The sequence below is a fragment of the Nicotiana tomentosiformis genome, chromosome 3 (genome assembly GCF_000390325.3).
Source record: "Nicotiana tomentosiformis chromosome 3, ASM39032v3, whole genome shotgun sequence".
Classification (NCBI taxonomy): Eukaryota; Viridiplantae; Streptophyta; class Magnoliopsida; order Solanales; family Solanaceae; genus Nicotiana; species Nicotiana tomentosiformis.
This window is the reverse complement of record NC_090814.1, coordinates 70,792,357-70,819,851: the sequence shown is the minus strand read 5'-3', so window position 1 is coordinate 70,819,851 and position 27,495 is coordinate 70,792,357. Positions and strand designations below refer to the sequence as shown.

The window sequence follows — 27,495 nt, the reverse complement described above, 5'->3', positions numbered from 1 at the left end:
TTGCACATAAAAGGAGTTTTATATCTCCTAAACAGTAGCGGCAAGCCCAAAATAAAAGTTAAGACATTGAAATGGCAGCACATTATTAATCCTTGAAAGATCAAGAATAGTATCCTGACAGTGCTGGTATTTCTTGACCAGGACATTCAACAATAAAAATAGAACAATTGTGCCTCAACCCGAAACAAAGTTAAGATCAGCTATAGCTATATGAGTCCACTGTTAACCACCAAAAGTTTTCTCTATATCTCGCACTTAACCTGCACGAAATAAGATGATTCACCTTAGTTCAACTACTTCTACACTGCCTTCACCTTCCGCAATCCTCCTTTATTTGATCTTGATATTGGTTACGACTTACGCCTAGCGAAAATAAGTTTAGTTGATCAGAAAATTCATACACCAAAAAAGGGAAAAAAGAATTACAGAAACTAAAAGAAGTTGTTAACAAAGAACAAATGAGTTTAATAATCAACACCAAGAACAGTCTCAACGTTAGAGGCAAGAGCTAAACTGAAATTCATGAAAGCCGGACTAGATGGAGCTCATGCTATTAGTGCACTTAAAATTGTAAAAATCAAAATTCAGTTTCCCTAAACATCCATGCGACATGCTGGTATTGGTTACATTGTTTTGAATCGAAGATAATGTTCAACAAAAGGCAGTGAAAAGCAGCATATTTCACCTTACATCTGAAGTACAACAGTAGTTCACATTTCTACGTGGAAAAAAGAAATCAGGAAATTTAGTCCATCATTTGCACCAGATAACTAAAGCAAGCATCTTGCATGGTAAACATGCTACGTGAATTGGAGCAACTTCAATTTGCATTCCTTCTAAAAGAATCAGAAGGTGGGCAGTTCATTCATTCAATAAGAAGTTAAAGCCCATTGTCCGATCAGTAGTTTGGAATATCAAGCTGTAGAAACGTAAGTTGCTTGGACTCGGCGCGGGTGCCCAATGCATGTGTGAATCTAGAGGTCAAATCCTTCATGATCTAAATTTCAAGATACGAGGGTACAGATCCAGGTATAGATACGGGTTGGGGGATTCAACTAAAAATAATTCAAATATCTAAAAATAGAGTTGTAAAATATGCCTAAATTATGAGACATTATTTGGAAAACTCACACGGTGCCTAAATTTTTATACACAAGGTATTCCATTTTTTTACTTTTACCCTAACTTTTGTTTTGATTTAAGAAACTATTGTATCTGTCCCGATTTTCTCTGTAGATTTGGTCAAAGTACCCAAAATCGATTGACTAGATCAGGTACGGATCGCACACCCACACCCATGTCGTGTTGACACGGGTGCAACACCAAACTTGAAGAGTCCGAGAAACTTAGGTAGAAACCAACAAAATCAATGTAGATTACACAAACAAGATTAAACTAATCACTCAATTGATTCAAACACCCATCAGTATACATGACAAGAACTGAAGAGAATCAGCAAAAAGCATTAAACTAAACACCCGTTTCATGTTGACTCAATGAAGAATTATACCTATGAGTTGCAATGGAAAGAGAGTGTAATGTAGCAATCGGTACAAGTTCACTACTTGATAGGAAATAGCCATTTGCAGATTAGATAAATGTTTCTTTTAAGGATGGTCAAGGCTTATTTCAGCAAGTCTAAAACTAAGAAGACGGATAAGTGTTAATTCCGTCATGTGGTTATACAACCATCTAAGTTATTCTACTATAGCATTCAAGACCAAACAAAAGCTATAAAAGGTAGGAAATTAAGCATAATGCAGGTGACAAGATACCAACATTTGCATAGTAGACATAAATGGAATAGTAAGGAATCGAAAAGTTGAAATGACATGGAAGTGCACACAAATATAAAATCATACTTTAAATATCAAAAGTACAAAGGAATAGTCTTACACGAGTACCTCGTTAGTACATTCTCCCCAAGCACTTACGCGAACCACATCTACAATTCTTTTTCTTCAGATTACCATTTGCATCATAAACCTGATCAATCTGGTAGTTGTAGTCATAAGTAAGCTCTTCTAATGGAGCAATACTCTTGGAAGCGAAAAACATTATGTGAGGTACTGTCCTATCACCATGGTCATACATGACATTTTGAGCATAAAGGTTTGGAGAGCAGCTGTGGTTGATAAATCTTCCAACGTTCCCATATCGTGCTGCATCAAGGGTAAAGCCATCTTCATCCTTCCTCTGAAAAGAATTTGACTCAACTGCGAACTTTTTATTCCTTTTGGGGGTTTCTTCATCATAGTTGCCAACATCAAACAAGTACTCATCATGATCTATTCTCCTTTCGGCTTCCTTTTCATCAAGTAACTCCCCAACATATTCACAAATAAAACTTCCAGATGATACATAGTCCCTCAACCTCAAACCCCATCCTCTTGATTCGGTCTTGAAAACCTCCAAGTGGTACCGTGGACCATGTTGGCTAACTCTATTTTTGCAAGAAGGAGGGCATTTGCAAGACGGACCACACTCGTAAACAAGAGGCTTTGCTCTAATAATAGAGCCTCTTGTGTTGAATGGAATCTCACCTCCATTCCTAGAAGCACAAGAGCATTGCTCAGAATCCGAGCATCCACTTGTGCAGCTGCAACCTTGAGGCATAGAGATGCAATACCAATCTGGATACTGCATGCTGGTAATGTAAGTGAACGGTGGGGGTCTCTCATCATTGATTGCATTGACAGCAGGGATCAGTATCTTCTCCTTTCCTTGCGAGATATCACAGTCCACAACAATCTCCCGCTGCACAAACTGCATAACTGATTTTGTTGCCTTATTAACATTTTGACGAAAGTGATTTACCTTGCCTAAATTTGCTGGCCGTGACACTAGTTCACAAGTAAGTTTTGATTGGGCAGAATTTCTTTTCAGTTCAAACTTGAAAATAAATTTTCCAGTTGAACCTCTTTCTTGCAAACACTTTGTCACAGTGTAAAGCCCTTCGTAAATGTATCTTATATCACTCTTTTGATCCTTCACTCTTTGTCGACTACGAATAACCCTCACCGGATATCCCAAGTCCATGGAGTTCTTCAAGGCAAGATTACTCCCTTCAAGCTTTTGATCTTCTACTTTCGAAGCAGAAACTTTTGGATTCCCACCTTGACCTACATAAATGAATGTTTGAGAAGATATGGCCTCATTATCATACCGACCAGAATCAACAATGGCAGTTGCAACATCTTTTCCGTTAATATTCACATAATCGATGCCCTTAAAATATTGGCGATGTAGTCCGATCATAACAAGTTCTGCCCTAAACCGGAATTGATCCCCAATTTCAACTCCAGGAACATGTCCAAAGGTCCACTCACAATTCACCCACTTATTCTGATTCTTCAAACTCACTGCTGCCTCTATAATGATATTTCTTTTAGACTGTCCTTCACGTTTCTCTGCTTTATCTTCTCGCAAAAGTTTAGAGTATAGGTCGTCAAAAATTTTCAGGGCCTCTCTAACTTTGTTTGCAGGCTTGCCATTCAAAGTATTTGGCACAAAAACTCTTAAAGGCTTGGCTGACTCAATCACATTCAGGGACTCTCTAACTTTGTTTGCAGGCTTGCCGCTCAAAGTATTTGGCACAAAAACTCTTAAAGGCTTGGCTGACTCAATCACATTCATAGCAATTCCAGAACTACTTTTGATCTCAGCATCAGCAGGACATTGAGTACCGCTTCCATTCGTTTGAGGAACATGCACGCCACGAATTTCAGTAAAATTCCATGTGTCCTCAACTTTTACACCCTTAGAAGTGGATGGAAATTCCTGGTAGATCTCAGCATCAGCGTAACACTGAATTCTGCTTCCTTTCGTTTGGCCAACAAATAGACCACAATTTTCAGGGAACTTACGGGTTGTATCAACTTTTAGGCGCTTAAATGTGGACGGAGATCTAGGATACTCATTGCCTATGCTCTGATGTAATCTCTCCCCAAGCATCTTTGAGGGACTTGTTTCCGCTAACACAGACGTCTACAAAGTAGGTAGAACTTAGAGCTCGTTTGGGTTAACTAATGATAAATAATTAATAACCATTAAGTGCTGATAAGCATAAAATGCTAATAAGCACGTTTAAGTACTGGAATTGATTTTATAAATAAGCAGTTACGTGTTTGGGTAGAAATGCTAAAACTAATAATAAGCGGTTGATGTGTTTAGCAAAAAAATCCGGGTAAGCTATTCTTTTGGTAAAATGTCTAAAATACCAATAATAAATTTCAAAGCATCTTTGTCAGTAAAGAATAAAATAATAAAAATATTAGTCAAACCAAAAATGCTTATAAGCTAAAATATTATGAGTTGGGGGTGACCAACTTATGACTATTGGAAGATGCTGGCTTATAAGTTTTTGTATGTTTACTAAATGTGTAAATAAGCCAAAAGGCGTTTTTAAGTCAATTTGATCTCGACTATTCCATTGGGTACCTGCTACCTCCATTAACATCGGTACTGATTAACTTCGTCCACTAGGCTTGGACAGATGAGAAAAAATGACCTAATATTTTTTGCCTCTACTTGGATTAGAATCTGAGACATCATGGTTTACCTCCCATTGACCACTAGGACGGTGATGCTTTGACCAGTCTAGGGGTGGAAAACGGGCGGGTCGAAAACAAATAATACAAAAACGGATAAATTATCCGACCCGACCCATATTTAATATGGATAAAAACGGGTTAACAAGCGAATAATATGGAATATGTATATTATCCATGACGTCTTGAATATAATCACTTTTGGAGAATTACTAGTCTCCCAAACTTGAGGAACCCTCAATTTGAAGCTTTACAAATGTAAAAGTTAAAGCAATTAGTTATCCATTGGTTATCTATTTTCTAAATGGATAATATGGTTCTTAACCATATTTGACCTGTTTTTAAAAAGATCATTATACAGCCTATTTTTTAATAAAAAATATGTAACTATTTTCTTTTAACCATTTTGGCACCACTAGACCAGTCTATAAGCTTACCCAAACACCATCTTAAAATCTTTGTAAAACCCAGTTTTACCGAAGACGGTATAGCAAACAACTTGATGATACAACAAAGTATATTACAGGAAATCGAAGAACACGATTATTAACACCTAACAAGACATTGCATTATTAATGTTAAACATCGACCAACAAGATGTTACAGCAAAAGAAAAATAGCAAAATTCTTGAAGACAAAGAAGATAATTGCACGAACACCACATTACAAGCAACGAGGTAGAGCAACGAAATTCAAATTAGGGCTAAAGTATATTGAAAATGAAACCTGAATCCAGAACAGAATTTAGAAGTCCTTGAAAATGGCAGTTGAAAACTTGGATTTGGGAGGGAAACGGTCTTCTAGTAACAAATGCTAAAAAGGAGGTGAAATAGAAGCATCTACTGGAAAATTGGTTATAGTTAGCTGATTGACACAAAAAATATTCTTTATTAAAACTATAAATTGGTTATAACTAACCTTTTCTGCAGAAAATAGTGTAGGATAATCGACAAGTCAACAATTTTTACTAAGGGAAAGAACAAAAAGCAGTTAGGGGTTGTTTGGTGGGTGGACAAGGGATAATAGTTTCGGGATTAGACGTGATTTTATTTTATTTCGTATTTGGTTGAATTTTTGAATTTGGATTAATACTTTCAGGATTAATTTATACCACTAATTTTGGTATTATTCTATCTCACATTGAGGGTACCATAATAATCTCGAGATTACTTATTTCAGAATAAAACACTACAATGACAAAAATATCATTCTCTAAGGCTCTTCCCCAAAATTTATACCAATTTATCTAGTATATACCAAATACATATTTTATATTATACCCGATATATTCCATTTTTAGTCTGATAAACCAAATATTTGCCAATAAAAATATATTTACTAAATAATCTCGTCACTATTTAATTATCATATTATAATCTCATCATTGAACACTCTTTCTCCTTCTCTCTTTCATCTCAAATTGTAACGTCTCTTTCTCTTACAAACTTCCCAACCGCCGACGGCTCTATCGCTGGAAAACCAGCTAAGTCCACTCCCTCATCTTTCTCTCTCTTCCCCTGGTCCTCGTTGTTTTCTTCTCCTCTCCAGTTTCTCTCTCTCCTCCCTTTCTTTGTCTCTCCTTCTCTTCCTTATTCTTCCCAACCTATTTCATTTTCTTTTCTCTCCCTAAACTGGGGCTGTCATAGCAGCAGAGGCCACCCCTTCTTCTTTTTTTTCTCCATTTTTTTCTTGTTACCAGCCTATCACGATCCGAAATTTCTTACCGACGGGACCGTGATGGCGCCTAACATTTCACTTGCTAGGCAAGCCAACGTTAGAGAATCATTAAACTAATTCCTTATTTCCATTCAATAATTAATAATAATTAACTAAGATGAAATATAATAAGTGCGGAATATCATAAAACTGTATTAATTACTACCACCCGGATCTGGAGTCACAATTCACGAGCATTCTAGAATTTACTACAAGTAATAATCTGAAAGAAATACAACTGTCTGAATGAAAGAAACAGTAGAACAGAAAAGATAGGCGGGGATTTCAAGGTTTGTGAACGCCGACAGATCTACCTTGAGTCTCCGGACAGCAGACCAATAGCAAAATCTCGATCAGCCCGAACCGGTATCAAACTCTACACAGAAAGTGCAGAGTGCAGTATCAGTACAACCGACCCCATGTACTGGTAAGTGTCGAGCCTAACCTCAGCGAAGTAGTGACGAGGCTAGGACAAGACACCCACATATAACCTGAACAGTATAATCATGCTAGTGGCAACAACAGTAAATAAAAAAATAACGCAGAAATAATGGGAAGGGAACATACAGTGGGGGAATACAACATAAAGAGTGAGAATAATGAAAAGATAGAATTAAACCGGAAATCCTTAAACGAATTGAGCAATTAAAACAATAAGGAAAACTGCACGGCATCACCCTTCGTGCTTTTACTCTCAACCTCACCAAATAATAAATAAGATTGTACGGCATCACCCTTCGTGCTTTTACTCTCTTCCTCACAATATAATTAATTCATGCACGGCATCACCCTTCGTGCTTTACACTCTTCCTCACCATATAAATAAATCACGCACGGCATCACCCTTCGTGCTTTACACTCTTCCTCACAATATAAATAAATCATGCACGGCATCACCCTTCGTGCTTTACGCTCTTCCTCACGATAGAAATAAATCATGCACGACATCACCCTTCGTGCTTTACACTCTTCCTCGCGATAGAAATAAATCATGCACGACATCACCCTTCGTGCTTTACACTCTTCCTCACAATTCACAGAATCAATAACAACGGGTAGAGAGAAGTTCACAAAAAGATCAATATTTCATCAATGATTACTTTCACAATTTAACATCTCAACCTCGAATCAATATTCACAATTTTATCAACCTTGGTGGAACCGTTAGGTGCTCACAGATACAAGTCTCCCAATAACATTTCAACAACTACAATAAGCATATATAACAAGATTTAAGACTACAAATTTGCAAGAATGGAATTTCACTCGCATGCTATGACTCGACCACAACGCATAGATGCTCGTCACCTCAACTATACATCGTATTCAATAACAAAACACGTAGCAAATACTCACACAATACCTATTCCCTCAAGCCAAAGTTAGACACGACACTTACCTTGTTCCGAAGGCCACTTAATTCTCAATCACAGCTTTTCCTTTGAAATTCACCTCCAAATCACTCGTATCTATTCAAAATGACTCAATAATATCAAACATTGCTAAAGAAATCAAGTTTAATGAATTATTACAGATTTCCAAAAATTTTCCTCCAAAAAGTCAAAAATCGACCCCGGACCCGCTTGGTCAAAACCCGAGTTTCGTACCAAAATCCATTTACCCATTCACCCCCGAGCCCGAATATGTAATTAGTTTTGGAATCCGACCTCAAATTGGGGTCTAAATCCTCAAATTTCCGAAATCCCTAGTTTCTACCCCTGACCCCTAATTCTACCATGAAAACTCTAGATTTTAGGTTGATAATTCATAAAATGTAATGGGTAATTGAAAAAAAATGGTTTAGAATTACTTACCAACAATTTGGGGAAGAAATGGCTCTTGAAAAATCGTCTTTCACCGTTTGGTTTTTGAGAAAAATGAATTTTTGGCTAAAATCCCGTTTTGGATTCTGTTAAGTGCTGGGCGACAGTGTTCATCGCATTCGCGAGAGCACTGTCGCGTTCGCGAAGGGTACTGGCTGCCAAGCCTACGCGTTCGCGAGACCCAGCTCGCGTTCGCGATGGTTACTCCCCCTGGCCTTCACGTTCGCGATGAAGGAACAACTGACTCCCCCTCCCCAATGCCTAACACTACGCGTTCGCGAAGGATAACGCCCCCATCGCTTCGCGTTCGCAGACCAAGCCTTCGCGTTCGCAAAGAAGAAATCTTCAGCTGCCCAGTTTACTCTTCGCGTTCGCGAGAGTACCTTCCTGAACGCGAAGAAGGACATGCCAGAACACCTGCTGCAGCAAAATACCAAATTTCCAAAGTCCAAAACATCCCGTGGCCTATCCGAAACTCACTCGAGCCCTCGGGGCACCAAACCAAACATGCACACAAGTCTAAAAATATCATACGAACTTGCTTGCGCGATCAAATCGCCAAAATAACACCTAGAACTACGAATTTAGCACCAAATCAAATAAAATTTTCAGGAACACTTTAAAATTTCTATTTTCTCAACTAGACGTCCGAATCACGTCAAATCAACTCCGTTTCTCACCAAATTTCACAGACAAGTTTTAAATATCATAATGAACATGTACTGAGCTCCGAAACTAGAATACGGACCCGACACTAACAATGCCAAACATCAATCAATTCTTTAAAATAATTAATTTTCATACTTTTAATTTTTATAAAAAAATCATAACTTGAGCTAGGGACCTCCGAATTCGATTCCGGGAATACGTCCAGGCCCCATAATTCGATACAGACCCACCGAGACCATCAAATACGGATCCGGGCCCGTTTACCAAAAATATTGACCGAAATCAACAAAAATTAACTTTTAAGGCATAAATTCTTATTTTCATCAATTTTCAACATAAAAGCTTTCCGAAAACCTGCCCGGACTGCGCATGCAAATCGAGGAGGGTAAAAATGAGATTTTTAAGGCTTAATAGCGCAGATTCGAGTTCTAAAACATAAGATGACCTTTTGGGTCATCACACAGCCGTACCGCCGAAAACCTACAGAAAACTGATCCAGATCCGAGGTTGCGCACCACATACCCCTCTTCTTCCTTTCCCTTTTTTATCCGAGGGCAGACTCTAGAGTCTCAAGGTTTCATGTTGAGCAGGACCAAGACACAATACTTGGGGTACAAGTTCAACGACGTAATCCTGGAAGAGGAAATAGAGGTGAGGCTCGATACACAAGGCATTCCCAAGAGAGGAAGTTTCAGGTACCTTGGGTCAGTAATACAAGGAACTAGGGAATTGATGAGGATGTTACACATCGTATCGGAGTAGGGCGGACGAAATGAAGACTCGCTTCCAGTATCTTGTGTTATAAGAATGTGTCACTTAAACTTAAAAGGTAAGTTCTATAAAGTGGTGGTTAGACCGACTATATTGTATGGGGTAGCGTGTTATCCAGTCAAGAACTCTCATGTCCAGAAAATAAAAGTAACTGAAATGAGAATGTTGAGATGGATGTGCGGACATATCAGCTTTGATAAGATTAGGAATGAAGTTATTCAGAAAAAGGTGGGAATAGCCCCTTGGAGGATAATATGCGAGAGACGAGGCTGAGATGGTTTGTGCATGTGAAAAAGAGAAGCATTGATGCCCCAGTTCGGAGGTGTGAAAGGTTTGCCATAGAGGGTATAAGAAGGGGTAGAGGTAGGCCAAAGAAGTATTGTGAGAGGTAATTAGGTAAGACATGTCGTAACTGGAGCTTACCGAGGACATGTCCCTTGATAGAGGGTGTGGAGGTCGAGAATTAGGGTAAAACGCTAGTAGGTAGTCGAGCGTTTTGCTCTTTCTTTATCAGACCGGTAGCATTAGTATTAGTATGATATCCCTTTTACTCGTAGATTGCTATCTTTACCTACTGTTTGATTGATATCTTTTGCTTTTGTTTTCTTAGTTTCCTTTTGTTGTTGTTATTTCTTGTGGCCTATGATTTTTTTCATATGTTCTCTAGCCTAGGGTCTATCAAAAACAACCTCTCTACCCTCCTAGGGTAGGGATAAGGTCCAAGTACACATTACCCTCCCCAAACCTCACTTGTGAAAATTCACTGAGTTTATTGTTGTTGTATTATATCTTATCATCATAATTCCGGGATAACTTATTCCGCAACTAAACAATCCTTTAAGGTCATTTGGTTAATTTTGAGATAGATAAGGATATCCCATAGGGTTAGCTATCCCACCTTCTACATGGGATAACTAATTAAACTTGTACCGATATTAGTTAATACCCATATTTAAACATGAGATAAATACAATTCCAAATTCTATTCGAGATTGGTATTCATAAGCCACTTAGTTGCAATGTATGCATATGTGTTGTACTTATGTGCAATTCTCTAGTTATTGATTAGTATTATACATGCCATATGGCGTCTAAACATCAAGTTATTCCTCTAGAAATAAAGGTAACATTGAATATAAGAGATAATTTTTATCTTTAACAACCAAATAAGACCTAAAGATATTGTTATAGGTGAATAACAACCAATAATGTTATTATAAAGATGTTTGACTCTCTATATATATATATAACCAGCATGGTAATATTAATTTATATAAAACACTAGTATAAATATATTAAATAATGAGAACGAGGACACAAGACATACCTTTAAAACTATCAGTTGATAATGCTCGAGACTTTATGCGTTTTCCCAATTGAGAGAACTCCAAAGTTTAGATTTCGCCTGGTTGACCGATAATGATACAAAAAATGAAAAATACATTACAAATAGAAAAGAAAAATAAAATTTATAAGTTTAAAATATATCTTCCATACTAATATAATTATAAATAATAAAATAGTATTAAAATTATTATGGGATACAAATTCACTATAACATTTGAATAATCCAAACAATAAATGAAAGAGCATCATATTTTGTTAAAATTGAAACAACGGGTTCAATCAAATCTAACATTTTCAATACGAGATATAAATAGTAAAAATCACCAAAAACGTTTTTTTAAAAATTGCATTTTGATACATTCTAAAGTATAATTGGCTTCAACAATAAAAAAGCCTCAGAGCGTGGCGTTTATCAAGGGCCTCATCCTGGAGCAAGCCCTTTGGCGAGATTCTAAGAAAGACTTTTAAAATATTGATAAGAACTACTTATGAATGAAGTTAATGACCTTATTGCACATCCTTTTTTTTTTTTTTTTTTTTTTTTTACGAGTGTATACTCCGGGGCGGATCTAGCTTAGTAAGTGAATGTAGGTTTCTGCGAACCCAATAGCTTTTGTATATATTTTATATATATATATATATATATATATATATATATATATATATATATATATATATTAAAAAATACACTAAATATCTATAAATATTTGATTATATACAGAATATTTAGTGCATTTTTTAATACATATACAAAATATATGCTATGAATCCAATTACTTATTATATATTTACTTGAAGTTGCTGTAGTAACTCATAAACTTTAAATCTTGTATCTACCTACGTTACACTAGGTGCTGAAGTTCGGAGAAAGTTGATGCAGTGGCACAAATACTAGACTTTGCAAGCAAAGGAGTGCAGAGATGATAACAAGACAAGTGATCCAATGTCTTGTAGTATATATTTTTATATTTTAAAATCATAATAGTATATTATTTTTTATTATTTATCCAAATTCGGATATGTCAACCATAGAGTATAAATATTTTATTTTTTAAAATTTAGCTTTAGGTGCTCAATGTTCTTGAACCGCCTCTCATGATCATAAATTAGCAAAGTTATGCCCACATATATTCTTCCATGTGCATAAACTCAGGGAAAACTAAAGAACTTCATGATATCAAGAAAATCAACAACTTACCTGAAGTAGAATTTCACGTTTTGGCTTCCAAAGTTCCATAATAAGATTTAAAACCTAAAACTACACAAACCTAAAAGGTTACCCATTAATGGCTGAGAGAGGAAGAGAGAACAAGGGTATGCCACTAGTAGGCTACTATTTATATAAATTAAGGGGAAAAAACCCTAGGTATTAGGTTGGTTATACCAATTTAATAAATACATGACACATGACTTTATAAATATGGTCATGATAATTAAATTATAGTTAATTAATATATCGAGAACTAAACTATAGTTAATTAATACATGTAGTGTAGATAAGTTTGCAATGCATTAGGTTCATGATCAAATTGGGTCTCTTAGGTTTCCTAGTTAGGTAAAACTGGCGTAATTTTAGTTTCCACTTTCCTTCTTTTCTTTTTGTCTTTTATTCTCCAATTTGGATTTGGATTTTCAAAATTCTTCCTTTCAAATATTGGGTTCCACAAATAACTTGATCTCTAAGCAATACAAGCATCAATAATTTATACTTCTGCGTTTCTCTAAAGTTATTTACAGTCAGATCTCTCTGTAACAACATTTATATAATAATACTTCACTATAAAAGTTAAATTACTTTTGAAATTAATTTCTTATGTTATATTTTATCTCTTTATAACAACTTCTACCTATAATAGCAGCATTCATCTTTATAACAATGCACTCTTTGTAGAAATATTCTTCTATAACAGCCAGGTAGAATCTCTAAAATTACCAACAATAAGTCTAGAATTTTTTACCATATATTTTGAAACTGTAATGCACCAATTTATGATAAAAATATTATGTTAGTAATTAAAGATTTCAATTAATTTCATTAAAAGATATGCAAGTAAATTTTCGTTCTAGTGCACAAAAATTTTCGTTGTGCATAATATCTAATATTTAAATATCTGCACATATCTTTTCTGTTCTCATCTTGCATAAGTTTAAGATTTTTAAGAAATACTCACTATAATTTAAGTCTTTTGTTGGATGCAATATTTCTTGTAGCGTATTAAAGTATTTAAGTAAGGGATTTGATTCCTTGATTAGAATAATTCATATCATACGGGTCTAAACATCAAGTTATTCCTTTAAAAACAAAGATAGCATCGTGTCAAACAAAGTTAAATTTTTTAATCTTTATATGTAAAATTTAAATAGGAATTTTTTTTAATTTTTTATATAATTTTTGTCTATAACAGTCAAATAAAATTTAAACGTCAAATACTATTATAGGTGTATAACAATCATTCACTATAAAAGTTACAAATGAAACAAACAAAGTAGTTAGAGAGGTTCGACTGTATATGTATTTACATTAATTCAGACAGTATAATCTAATGAACTGTAAATTAAATTGAAAATCTATCTATCTATCTATCTATATCTATATTTATATTAACATTTTATAACTATTATGAACGCACGAATGTTACAAAGCTAAATATTAAGCAAGAAACATATCCTCAAAAGGTTGAACGATTTTTATACCCTTAATTATTTGCATTAATTTTCACAAGAAATCATAAAGAAGAGGACACAAGTGAAAATACTACACCTTAATCTAAGTTCCACATGAACACTAATATTTAGATACGTCAAAACTAAAGTTTGGGACTTCGAAATCAAATAAATCACTTAATTTGATTTGCATAAGGTTGTGGTATGTTAAATTGTTAAGGCATACATCAACTGATAAATTGTATAATGTTGTGTGATTTCCATTAAAACATAAGATTTAATGAAATAAAAATAACTATGGAACTAATTCAGACCTGATCACATGTGCTAATATTGTGTCGTTAGATGTCTAATCGAGAAATACATGGAGCAGAAGTGTTGTTTTACGACTTCTGGATTTGACATAGGTGTAATATGCTATAGAATTGCATCATAGGTGTAATATGCTATTTTAAAATTTATTTCTAACCTTTTGTGCATTTTTTGTTTTACGGACTTTTGGATTTGACAAGTCCATCCCATCAAAGTATATAGTCTTACTTACAATTAGGTATAAAATAATTGAATTTTGTTGTATCATAATTAATCATGTGGTTTGAAGATATAAAATTCGTATATCATGAAAGGAGTAACTCATTTTGTAATGACCCAACCGGTCATTTTAACTTTTAGAACCCCGTTCCCTAAAAATAAAACTTCTCGTAGGTGCTTGTAATGATTTATAACTTGCGGGGATGGTTGGTTCGGGATTTGGAAGTGTTTGGGGTGAAACCGGAACATTTGGTTCCTTAAGTTGGCCTTAAAGTGCTAAGTTTGACTTCGGTCAATATTTTGTGAAAACGACCCCAGAATAGAATTTTGATGATTCCAACAGCTCCGTATGGTAATTTTGGACTTAGGAGCGTGTTCGAAATTTTATTTGGAAGTCCGTAGTTAAATTAGGCATGAGATGGCTAAAAACAAGAACTTAAGTTTGGAAGTTTGACCGATGAGTTGACTTTTTGATACCGGAGTCGGAATCTAGTTCCGAAAATTTTCATAGCTCCGTTATATAATTTATGACTTATGTGTAAAATTTGAGGTCAATCAGAGTTGATTTGATAGGTTCCGACATCGAATGTAGAAGTTGAAAACTCTTAGTTTCATTAAGTTTGAATTGGGGTATGATTCATGATTTTAGCGTTGTTTGATGTGATTTAGAGGTTCGACTAAGTTCGTATGATGTTTTAGGACTTGTTGATATATTTGGTTGAGGTTCCGAGGGCCTCGGGTGAGTTACGGATGGTTAACGGATAAAAAATTTGAGTTAAAAAGCTGTTGCAATTTTTCCTCTTATGTTGGACATTCTGGGCTGTGATCGAGCCCAGATATCGAGCGAGATATCGAGCCCAGGTATCGAGCCTAGGGTTGACGAGGTACAGGCTCGAGCTAGTGTGTCGAAGCCATGATCGAAGGTCCAACTCGAGGGCCATGATCGAAGGTCCAGCTCGAGGGCCATGATCGAAGACAAGGCTCGAGGGCCAGGATCGAGACCCAAGATCGAGTGTCACAATCGAAGGCTCAAGCTCGATGCCATGATTGAGGCTATGATCGAAGGCCCAATATCGATGCCCTGATCGAGGCCATGACCGAGGTCCAGGCTCGAGCTTCTGATCGAAGCCGCGATCGAGGTCCAGTTCGAGGACTAGTTCCGAAGGCTGCTGGGCAGTTTTATAAAAAGAGGGCATTCGTCCCATTCGCCATTTTTAACAAATTGGAGTTTGAGCAGAGGCGATTTTTGATAGATTTTCAAGAAAAAGACATTGGGGTAAGTGATTCTAACTTGGATTTGGTCTATGAACATAAATATATTATAGTTTTCACAATTTAATTAGTGTTTTGAGATTTGAAATTTGGAAAAGTTTTAAAATCTCATAGAAACGAAATTTTGAGATTTCGGTATCGATTCGGAGTCGGATTTGAGTGAAACTGGTATGGTTGGACTCGTAATTGAATGGGTTGTCGGATTTCATAACTTTTGTCGGATTCTGAGATGTGGGCCCCGCAGGCAAATTTTTAATTAATTTCTGGATCTTTTCATAAAAATGTAGTATTTTTTTTTATAGAATTAATTTCTATAATATTTAATAATTTTATCGAATTATTTTGGCTAGATTCGAGCCAGACAGAGTTGGATAATCGTGGAAAAGGCAAAATTATGGATTAAATTAGAGCAAGACGAGGTAAGTCTCTTGTCTAATCTTGTGAGGGGGAAAATTACCTCATAGGTGATTAAAATTAAATAATTGGTGCTAATTGTGGGGGGCTACGTACGCACGAGGTGATGAGAGTCCGTGCGTAGCTACTATTAATGCTAAAGTCCGGGTAGTTTAGGACTCAAAGCATGCCTTACTTGTGTAAATTGTATTCTTTGATTTATTTATATTAATTGATATCTATATGAATATATTGTGAATTGTTAGATAAATATATTAAAGGAAGGAAATCTCATAGGCTTGATTGTCTGTTTAAATTAATTAATTGTTAAAAGAAATTGTTCTTTTCCCAAATTCATCTTATAATGAATATACTCTCCTTCCGGAGGCACATAAGAAAATGTCCTCCTTTTCTTGTGGAGCGGGCCGAACGCCTCGGCAGGATAGATGCATCTATGGATCGCGCCGCATGTCCCTCGGCAGTGTACACGACACTCTGGATCGGCCCGAACGTCCTCGGCAGAAATCGTGCTTAATAATAATAATTACACGATACTTTAATAATTTATTTCAGCTTGTGAAGCTAATTAATAAATTAAAAAATCCTTGGAATTTAATGAATTATTATCCTTGCTTGTTTAGGAATTAATTTTTACTCCTGTAAATGAGATTTAATTGATAAATTGGAATTTATTTGAATTGAAGGAATTTAATTAATATATTGAGAATTGTTACATTTGAAGGAATTTGATTATTTTCGCTGATTAAATAAATTATTGTAAATTCTGTAAATCATTCTGATTTAAATATCCTAGTTTTATTTCAATTATTATTGACCTATAGTGAGTGTCAAAGTCGGCCATCTCGTCTCTACCACTTCGAGATTAGGCTTGATACTTACTAGGTATGCATTGTTTACGTACTCATACTACACTTGCTGCACTTTTTGTGCAGGATCTGAGACAGGTACTAGTGGAGGACCTATCATCACATACCCACGTCATCCCGAGGCATAGTGGTGAGCTGCCTTTCTGAGCCGTTCTGCAGCTACCAGTGTCTCTTCTTATATTTATATTCTGTCTATTTCATTTCAGACAGTATTTGAAATTTTGTATAATCTACTAGATGCTCATGCACTTGTGACACCGGGTCTTGGCACACACATTGGTAGAAGTTGGTATTTTATTATTTTCTTGGAATAAAAGTTTAACCAATGTACGATTGACTTATTAGTTGGCTTGCCTAGCTTTAGTGTTGGGCGCCATCACGACCTACAGGTGAACATGGGTCGTGACTACATGGTATCAGAGCACTAGGTTCACGTAGGTCTCACAAGTTATGAGCAGACCTAATAGAGTCTTGCGGATCGGTAAAGAGACGTCTGTACTTATCTTCGAGAGGCTATAGGGTGTTAGGAAATTACCTTTCTTCACATTCCATCGTGCAATTAATGTAGCACTAAATATCCTTCTCTTATTCTCTCACAGATGGTGAGAACACGCTCTAATGAGATTCCAGACCAGGGAAGAGCTACTCCCCCAGTTGCTAGAGTCCGAGGGAGGGCTCCAGCCTGTGGTAGAGGACGAGGACGTCCCAGGACTATTCCGGTTATGCCTCCAGTGGATCCAGCAGAGAATCCCATTATTGAGGAGCAGGGTGAGGTGCTGTGGCAGAGCCAGCTCCGGTGGACTTCACACCTGCACCGGGATTTCAGGATGTCATGGGTCGTATGCTGCGATTCATGGACAATATGACTCATGCCGGTTTATTTTTGGCAGACCCAGCCACATCTCAGGCGGGTGGGGGAGCACAGACCCCTACCGCGCAGGCTCATGGACAGGCAGCTGCTGTATATCAGACCCAGGGTGCACTGCCCGTGGGTGGAGTCCAGCCAGTGGCAGCAGCTACACCTGAGCCCAGGCCAGCTCTAGCCGCCGATTCTCAGAAACTATTGGACAGATGGACTAGATTACATCCTCATGTCTTCGGGGGTGAGCGACATAAGGATCCACATGATTTCATTGATCGTTGCAAGGATAGACTGTACAACATGAGGATATTGGAATCCCATGGGGTTGATTTCGCTACTTTTCAGGTAGAGGGTAGATCCCGTAGATGGTGGCAGTCTTATGCTCTTGACAGACCAGCAGATTCTCCTCCCATGACTTGGGACAGGTTCACCCGTATCTTATTGGACATGTATATTCCACCCTCCCATGGGGAAGAGTTGCGGTTTCAGTTTGAGCAGCTCCAGCAGGGTTAGATGTCAGTGACTGATTATGAGGCGAGGTTTTCTGAATTATCTCGCCATGCACTAATGATACTCCCTACTGAGGTGGAGATAGCCCGGAGGATTGAGGGTGTACGTCAGCGGAGCCGAGAGCAGATTATGACAGATAAGCGGTTCAGGTACTCTGGAGAGTTCAGAGGTGCTCAGTCCGGGGGTAGAGGTCAGTTCGTGAGGGGACAGTCTAGCAAACCCCCATACCCAGCACCACCACCTCCTCGAGGTGCTCCAGTGCGACCTTATCTCAGTGCTATCCCGGAGAGTTCTTACCGCCCACCAGCTATTCAGGGTCCTCCCAGTGGGTATTCAGGTCCCTAGGGTCAGACACTTAGTCAGCAGCCCATCGCACCGAAGAGTTGTTACGAGTGCGGGGATCCCATTCACATGCGGAGGTTTTGCCCCAAGCTTCGGGGTAAACCAGTACATCAGGGTCAGCAACCTATGCTTACCGGACCAGTTGCTCCCACAGTAGTTCGACCACCCAGAGGTGGAGAACAGGTGGGTAGGGGCCGTCCTAGAGGTGGAGGTCAGCCAGGCGGAGGCCAGACAGTTGGCGCTCCAGCTTGGTTCTATGATTTTCCGGCTAGACCAGATGCAGAGGCCTCAGATGCCGTGATTACAGGTATTATTTTTGTTTGTGGCAAAGATGCCTCAGTATTATTTGATCCAGGATCTACGTATTCGTATGTGTCATCTCTATTTGCTCCATTCTTGGGTGTTTCTCGTGAGTCCTTGAGTACTCCTGTTTATGTGTCCACTCCTGTGGGCGATTATGTTGTTGTGAACCGGATCTACCGGTCCTGTATTATTACAATCTGTGGTTATGAAACTAGAGCAGATCTCCTATTGCTTGAGATGACCGATTTTGAAATTATTCTGGGTATGGACTGGTTATCTCCATATCATGCTATTCTAGATTGTCATGCCAAGACTGTTACCTTGGCTATTCCAGCATTACCTAAGCTGGAGTGGAAGGGTTCGCCTGTTAGTTCATTTAATCGAGTTATTTCTTTTATAAAGGCTCAACATATGGTTGAGAAGGGTTGTTTGGCTTATCTAGCATATGTTCGGGATACTACTGTAGAGACTCCGGCTATTGATTCAGTGCCTGTAGTTTGGGAGTTCCCCAATGTATTTCTGTCAGATCTTCCAGGTATGCCACCTGATCGTGATATTGATTTCTGTATTAACTTGGCTTCAGATACCCTGCCTATCTCTATCCTACTGTATCACATGGCTCCGAAAGAATTGAAAGAATTGAAAGAACAACTTGAAGAGTTACTAGCCAAAGGGTTTGTCAGACCGAGTGTATCACCTTGGGGTGCACTAGTATTATTTGTGAAAAAGAAGGATGGAACAATGCGGATGTGTATTGATTATCGCCAATTGAACAAAGTCACTATTAAGAACAAGTACCCATTGCCGCGTATTGATGATCTATTTGACCAATTGCAGGGTGCTAGGGTATTCTCTAAGATCGACTTGAGATCGGGGTACCATCAGTTGAAGATTCGGGATTCGGATGTTCCGAAGACTGCTTTCCGTACTAGATATGGTCATTATGAGTTTCTCGTAATGTCTTTTGGTTTAACTAACGCCCTGGCAGCGTTTATGTATCTGATAAACAGGGTATTTAGGCCATATATTGACTCATTTGTCATTGTCTTCATTGATGACATTTTGATCTACTCACGTAGTAAGGAGAAGCATGAGCAACATATGAGAGTAGTGCTTCAGACATTGCGGGAACAAAAGCTATATGCTAAGTTCTCTAAATGTGAGTTTTGGCTAGAGTCTGTAGCATTTTTGGGACATATCGTATAGGGCGAAGGTATTAAAGTTGATCCCAAAAAGATTGAGGCAGTCCAGAATTGGCATCGTCCCACTTCGGCGACGGAGATCAGGAGTTTTCTGGGTTTGGCAGGTTATTATCGTCGGTTCGTGGAAGGTTTTTCGTCTATTGCAGCACCTTTGACCAAATTAACCCAGAAGGGTGCTCCATTCCAATGGTCCGATGATTGTAAGGTGAGCTTTCAGAAGCTCAAGATATCATTGACTACAACACCAGTGTTAGTGTTGCCTTCCGGTTCGGGGATGTATACAGTGTATTGCGATGCTTCGCGCGTTGGTTTGGGTTGTGTATTGATGCAGGAAGGGAAAGTTATTGCATATGCTTCACGTCAGCTGAAGCCCCACGAAAAGAATTATCCGGTACATGATTTGGAGTTAGCTGCGATTGTTCACGCTCTTAAGATTTGGAGGCATTATCTTTATGGGGTGTCTTGTGAAGTTTACACTGATCATCGTAGTTTGCAGCATTTGTTCAAGCAGAGGGACCTAAATTTGAGGCAGCGCAGATGGCTGGAGTTATTAAAAGATTATGATATTACTATCCTGTATCATCCGGGCAAAGCAAATGTGGTTGCAGATGCCTTGAGCAGAAAGGCGGAGAGTATGGGTAGTTTGGCTTTCATTTCAGCAGAGGAAAGGCCATTAGTCTCGGATATTCAGTCCTTGGCTAACAGACTTGTGAGGCTAGATATTTCAGAGCCCAGCCGAGTTCTTGCATGTGTTGTGGCCCAATCTTCACTATTTGAGCAGATCAAGGCTCGCCAGTATGATGACCCATACTTGATGGTTCTTCGTGAAACGGTACTACGAGGTGGTGCCAAGGAAGTTACTATTAGAGCGGATGGTGTTCTGCGACTCCAGGATCGTCTATGTGTTCCTAATGTGGACGGACTGAGGAAAAAGATCCTGGAAGAGGCGCACAGTTCTCGGTATTCTATTCATCCAGGTGCTACTAAGATATATCGTGACTTGAGGCAACATTATTGGTGGCGACGAATGAAAAATGACATAGTTGAGTATGTATCTAGATGTCTAAATTGCCAGCAAGTTAAATATGAGCACCAGAGGCCAGGTGGCCTACTTCAGCAGATGACTATACTAGAGTGGAAATGGGAACGAATTACTATGGATTTTGTAGTTGGGTTGCCGCGGACCTTGAGGAAGTTTGATGCAGTTTGGGTGATTGTTGACAGGTTGACTAAGTTGGCACATTTTGTTCCTATTGTGACTACGTATACTTCAGAGAGGTTGGCCCAGATTTATATTCAGGAGATAGTTCGGTTGCACGGTGTGCCAATTTCCATCATATCAGATAGAGGCCTTCGGTTTACTTCACATTTCTGTAGAGCAGTACAAAGTGAGTTGGGGACCCGTGTAGAGCTCAGCACAGCCTTTCATCCGCAGACTGATGGACGGTCAGAGAGGACAATTCAAATTTTGGAGGATATGCTTAGGGCATGTGTGATTGACTTTGGAGGTCAGTGGGATCGTTTCCTGCCTTTGTCCGAGTTTTCTTATAATAACAGTTACCCATCAAGCATCGAGATGGCTCCATTTGAGGCTTTATATGGTTGGCGATGTCGTTCACCCATCAGATGGTTTGAGCCAGGTGAGCTAAGTTATATGGTACTAATTTGGTAATGGATGCCTTGGAAAAGGTAAAGTTGATTCAGGAGCGACTTCGTACAGCACAGTCCAGACAAAAGAGTTACGCGGATCAGAAAGCGTGTGATATATCATTTATGGTAGGTGAAAAAGTTCTCTTGAAGGTTTTGCCGATGAAGGGAATTTTGAGATTCGGGAAGAAGGGCAAGTTGAGCCCAAGGTTTATAGGCCCATTTGAGGTGTTGAAACGAGTTGGGGAGGTTGCTTATGAGCTTGCATTGCCTCCCAACCTATCGGGAGTTCATCCGGTTTTTCACGTATCTATGCTCCGGAAGTATCTTGCCGACCTATCACATGTGTTAGACTTCAGCACAGTTCAGCTAGATAATAGCTTGGGTTATGAAGAGGAGCCAATTGCCATTATTGATAAACAGGTTCGCCAGTTGAGATCCAAGAGGATTTCTGCAGTAAAAGTCCAGTGGAGGGGCCAACCAGTCGAGGAAGCGACTTGGGAGGCCGATTAAGACATGCGGAGCATATATCCACACTTATTCAACACTCCAGGTACAATTCTAAACCCATTCGAGGATGAACGTTTGTTTAAGAGGTGGAGAATGTAATGACCCAACCGGTCATTTTAACTTTTAGAACCCCGTTCCATAAAAATAAAACTTCCCGTAGGTGCTTGTAATGATTTATAACTTGCGGGGATGGTTGGTTCGGGATTTACAAGTGTTTGGGGGTGAAACCAGAACATTTGGTTCCTTAAGTTGGCCTTAAAGTGCTAAGTTTGACTTCGGTCAACATTTTGTGAAAACGACCCCGGAATAGAATTTTGATGATTCCAACAGCTCCGTATGGTGATTTTGGACTTAGGAGCGTGTTCGGAATTTTATTTGGAAGTCCGTAGTTAAATTAGTCATGAGATGGCTAAAACCAAGAACTTAAGTTTGGAAGTTTGACCGATGAGTTGACTTTTTGATACCGGAGTCGGAATCAAGTTCCAAAAATTTTTATAGTTCCGTTATATAATTTATGACTTGTGTGTAAAAGTTGAGGTCAATCGGAGTTGATTTGATAGGTTCCGACATCGAATGTAGAAGTTGAAAACTCTTAGTTTCATTAAGCTTGAATTGGGGTATGATTCATGGTTTTAGCATTGTTTGATGTGATTTAGAGGTTCGACTAAGTCCGTATGATGTTTTAGGACTTGTTGGTATATTTGGTTGAGGTCCCGAGGGCCTCGGGTGAGTTTCGGATGGTTAACGGATCAAAAATTTGAGTTAAAAAGTTGTTGCAATTTTTCCTCTTATGTTGGACATTCTGGGCTGTGATCGAGCCCAGATATCGAGCCCAGGTATCGAGCCCAGGGTTGACGAGGTACAAGCTAGAACTAGTTTATCGAAGCCATGATCGAAGGTCCAACGCGAGGGCCATGATCGAAGGTCCAGCTCGAGGGCCATGATCGAAGGCAAGGCTCGAGGGCCAGGATCGAGACCCAAGATCGAGTGTCACAATCGAAGGCTCAAGCTCGATGCCATGATTGAGGCTATGATCTAAGGTCCAACCTCGATGCCCTGATCGAGGCCATGACCGAGGTCCAGGCTCGAGCCTGTGATCGAAGCCGCGATCGAGGTCCAGTTCGAGCACCAGTTCTGAAGGCTGCTGGGCAGTTTTATAAAAAAGGGCATTCGTCCCATTCGCCATTTTTAACAAATTGGAGCTTGTGCAGAGGCGATTTTTGATAGATTTTCAAGGAAATGACATTGGGGTAAGTGATTCTAACTTGGATTTGGTCTATGAACATAAATATATCATTGTTTTCACAATTTAGTTAGTGTTTTGAGATTTGAAATTTGGAAAAGTTTAGAAATCTCATAGAAACGAAATTTTGAGATTTCGGTATCGATTCAGAGTCGGATTTGAGTGAAACTGGTATGGTTGGACTCGTAATTGAATGGATTGTCGGATTTCATAACTTTTGCCGAATTCCGAGATGTGGGCCCCGCGGGCGAATTTTTAATTAATTTCGGGATCTTTTCGTAAAAATGTAGTATTTTTTTTATAATTAATTTCTATAATATTTAGTGATTTTATCGAATTATTTTGGCTAGATTCGAGCCAGACAGAGTTGGATAATCGTGGAAAAGGCATAATTGTGGATTAAATTGGAGCAAGACGAGGTAAGTCTCTTGTCTAATCTTGTGAGGGAAATTACCTCATAGGTGATTAAAATTAAATAATTGTTGCTAATTGTGGGGGGTTTCGTATGCACGAGGTGACGAGAGTCCGTGCATAGCTACTATTAATGCTAAAGTCCGGGTAGTTTAGGACTCAAAGCATGCCTTACTTGTGTAAATTGTATTCTTTGATTTATTTATATTAATTGATATCTATATGAATATATTGTGAATTGTTAGATAAATATATTAAAGGAAGGAAATCTCATAGGCTTGATTGTGTGTTTAAATCAATTAATTGTTAAAAGAAATTGTTCTTCTCCCAAATTCATCTTATAATGAATATACTCTCCTTCCGGAGGCACATAAGAAAATGTCCTCCTTTTCTTGTGGAGCGGGTCAAACGCCTCAGCAGGATAGATGCATCTATGGATCGCTCCGCATGTCCCTCGGCAGTGTACACGACACTCTGGATCAGGACGTACGTCCTCGGCAGAAATCGTGCTTAATAATAATAATTACACGATACTTTAATAATTTATTTCAGCTTGTGAAGCTAATTAATAAATTGAAAAATCCTTGAAATTTAATGAATTATTATCCTTGCTTGTTTAGGAATTAATTTTTACTCCTGTAAATAAGATTTAATTGATAAATTGGAATTTATTTGAATTGAAGGAATTTAATTAATATATTGAGAATTGTTACATTTGAAGGAATTTGATTATTTTCGCTGATTAAATAAATTATTGTAAATTCTGTAAATCATGCTGATTTAAATATCCTAGTTTTATTTCAATTATTATTGACCTATAGTGAGTGTCAAAGTCGGCCATCTCGTCTCTACCACTTCGAGATTAGGCTTGATACTTACTGGGTACACGTTGTTTACGTACTCATACTACACTTGCTGCACTTTTTGTGCAGGATCTGAGACAGGTACTAGTGGAGGACCTATCATCACATACCCACGTCATCCCGAGGCATAGTGGTGAGCTGCCTTTCTGAGCCGTTCTGCAGCTACCAGTGTCTCTTCTTATATTTATATTCTGTCTATTTCATTTCAGACAGTATTTGGAGTTTTGTATAATCTACTAGATGCTCATGCACTTGTGACACCGGGTCTTGGCTCACACATTGGTAGAAGTTGGTATTTTATTATTTTCTTGGAATAAAAGTTTAACCAATGTACGATTGACTTATTAGTTGGCTTGCCTAGCTTTAGTGTTGGGCGCCATCACGACCTACAGGTGAACATGGGTCGTGACAATATGGTATCAGAGCACTAGGTTCACGTAGGTCTCACAAGTTATGAGCAGACCTAATAGAGTCTTGCGGATCGGTAAAGAGACGTCTGTACTTATCTTCGAGAGGCTATAGGGTGTTAGGAAATTATCTTTCTTCCCATTCCATCGTGCAATTAATGTAGCACTAAATATCCTTCTCTTATTCTCTCACAGATGGTGAGAACACGCTCTAATGAGATTCCAGACCAGGGAAGAGCTACTCCCCCAGTTGCTAGAGGCCGAGGGAGGGCTCCAGCCCGTGGTAGAGGATGAGGACATCCCAGGACTATTCCGGTTATGCCTCCAGTAGATCCAGCAGAGAATCCCATTATTGAGGAGCAGGGTGAGGTGCTGTGGCAGAGCCAGCTCCGGTGGACTTCACACCTGCACCGGGATTTCAGGATGTCATGGGTCGTATGCTGCGATTCATGGACAATATGACTCATGCCGGTTTATTTCCGGCAGACCCAGCCACATCTCAGGCGGGTGGGGGAGCATAGACCCCTACCGCGCAGGCTCATGGATAGGCAGCTGCTGTATATCAGACCTAGGGTGCACTGCCCGTGGGTGGAGTCCAGCCAGTGGCAGCAGCTACACCTGAGCCCAGGCCAGCTGTAGCCGCCGATCCTCAGAAACTATTGGACAGATGGACTAGACTACATCCTCATGTCTTCGGGGGTGAGCGACATGAGGATCAATAGGATTTCATTGATCGTTGCAAGGATAGACTGTACAACATGAGGATATTAGAATCCCATGGGGTTGATTTCGCTACTTTTCAGGTAGAGGGTAGATCCCGTAGATGGTGGCAGTCTTATGCTCTTGGCAGACCAGCAGATTCTCCTCCCATGACTTGGGATAGTTGTAGTGTTGGGCGCCATCACGACCTACATGTGAACATGGGTCGTGACACATTTTCAATGTGAATATAGGTTAGTTGCATTAAAGTCGATTGTGGTGATTGGTGAATTTGCGTTCATCTATTGGTTCGACATTTGTACAAATCATTTGTCACGACCCGAAATTCCCACCTTCGGGACCGTGATGGTGCCTAACATTTCACTTTCTAGGCAAACCAACGTTAGAATAATATTAGCTATTTTAAAACAATTTTAAATTAATTAAAAATAAAGAAGCCAATGCGGAAGTAAATTATGAAATATAGTGATTAAAACATAAAAATAGTGATGTCTAAATACCATCACAGAATTGGTGTCACAAGTGCACGGGCTTCTAGAATAATACAAATAAAGGGTCTGAATAAAATAAAGCTGTCTGAAAGAAAACACACAGCTAAAGTAAAGTAAACAGGAACTTCAGAACTGCGGACACCGTGCAGTTATACCTCAAGTCTCCTCTGGGTAACTTAAATCCGAGCAAATCTATGGTACGCCGCTGGGACCAACTCCGAAATCTGCACAAGAAGTGCAGAATGTAGTATCAGTACAACCGACCCCATGTACTGGTAAGTGCCGAGCCTAACCTCGACGAAGTAGTGACGAGGCTAAGGCAGGTCACTTACATTAACTTGTACGCAATAATAGTAATAACCACAATAATAGAATTAAATCAGATAACTCATTTTTAATAGTTGAAGCCAACTCAGCAGTCATAACCAATTATTATTTCAACCAATTTCCGTTGCAGCGTACATCCCGCTTCCACAATATATGCATTTCAACCCTCCAATATATTTATTTTAATCAAGTATATATACAGACTTTTTAATAAGTCTGTTGCGGCGTGCAACCCGATCCCCCAATATGGAGTTTTTAATAAGTCTGTTGCGGCGTGCAACCCGATCCCCCAATATGGACTCTTTAATAAGTCTGTTACGGTGTGTAATCCGATCCCCCAATATAGACTTTAAACAAGTCTGTTGCGGCGTGCAATTCGATCCCCCTATATAGACTTTAAACAAGTCTGTTGCGGCGTGCAATCCGATCCCCCAATATATTTCAACAACTCATAATGTAATAAAAATTACTCCAATAAATACCACGGCCAATGAGAAACTATTAAGCATCAAGGCATACAATAATTATAATTTATTTATGAACAAACAATGACAATTAACAATTAATTGTGAAAATCATGAAAAAAATAGACAGTTTAATATTTAGTATGCTAAATGTCAAATAGCAATTAAAACACATAAGTCAAATAAGCATGTAACAATTATTGCAGGAATTCAAGAATTAATATTTGACAAGGAATATGAGTGAAACAATAAATATAATAATTCATTCATGATTTAAAACGATTTATGATTTTTTTCAAGTAATTATGCAAACAATTAATTTGATTACGTATAGATACTCGTCACCTTGCATATACGTGATTCACATGCATCTTACATAACAAATAATTTAAGGGTTCTATTCCCTCAAGTCAAGGTTAACCACGACACTTACCTCGTTTTGCAATTTCAATCAATTACTCAACCACAACTTTTTCTTTTGAATTTGTCTCCAAAAGCGTCAAATCTATTCACAAACAATTTAATATACTCAATACGATTCATGGGAATTAATTCCATATGTATTTACTA

At 38.4% G+C, this 27,495-nt stretch overlaps 1 protein-coding gene across 6 annotated transcripts; it reads right to left on the bottom strand.

Moving 5' to 3' along the window:
• Window positions 1-12,221, bottom strand: LOC104090089 (histone-lysine N-methyltransferase, H3 lysine-9 specific SUVH6-like). Of its 6 annotated transcripts, XM_070197100.1 has the most exons (5): window positions 12,075-12,221; window positions 10,857-10,934; window positions 6,581-6,642; window positions 1,905-3,987; window positions 1-363 (listed from the first exon to the last, which is right to left on the bottom strand). In XM_070197100.1, the coding sequence occupies exon 4, from the start codon at window positions 3,952-3,954 to the stop codon at window positions 1,909-1,911; it is 2,046 nt and encodes a 681-aa protein (XP_070053201.1). In that variant the 5' UTR covers window positions 3,955-3,987; window positions 6,581-6,642; window positions 10,857-10,934; window positions 12,075-12,221; the 3' UTR covers window positions 1-363; window positions 1,905-1,908. The 6 variants fall into 6 exon arrangements, with proteins under 6 accessions (XP_070053201.1, XP_070053200.1, XP_009593435.1 ...); XM_070197099.1 differs by lacking the exon at window positions 12,075-12,221 and having other exon boundaries at window positions 10,857-11,419; XM_009595140.4 differs by lacking the exons at window positions 6,581-6,642; window positions 10,857-10,934; window positions 12,075-12,221 and adding exons at window positions 5,277-5,392; window positions 5,469-5,629.
• Between the last annotated feature and the right edge of the window lie 15,274 nt (window positions 12,222-27,495).

Coding starts and splice junctions, on each gene's coding strand:
- LOC104090089 (XM_070197100.1), bottom strand. CDS start 3,954: ATGCTTGGGGAGAGATTACATCAGAGCATAGGCAATGAGTATCCTAGA.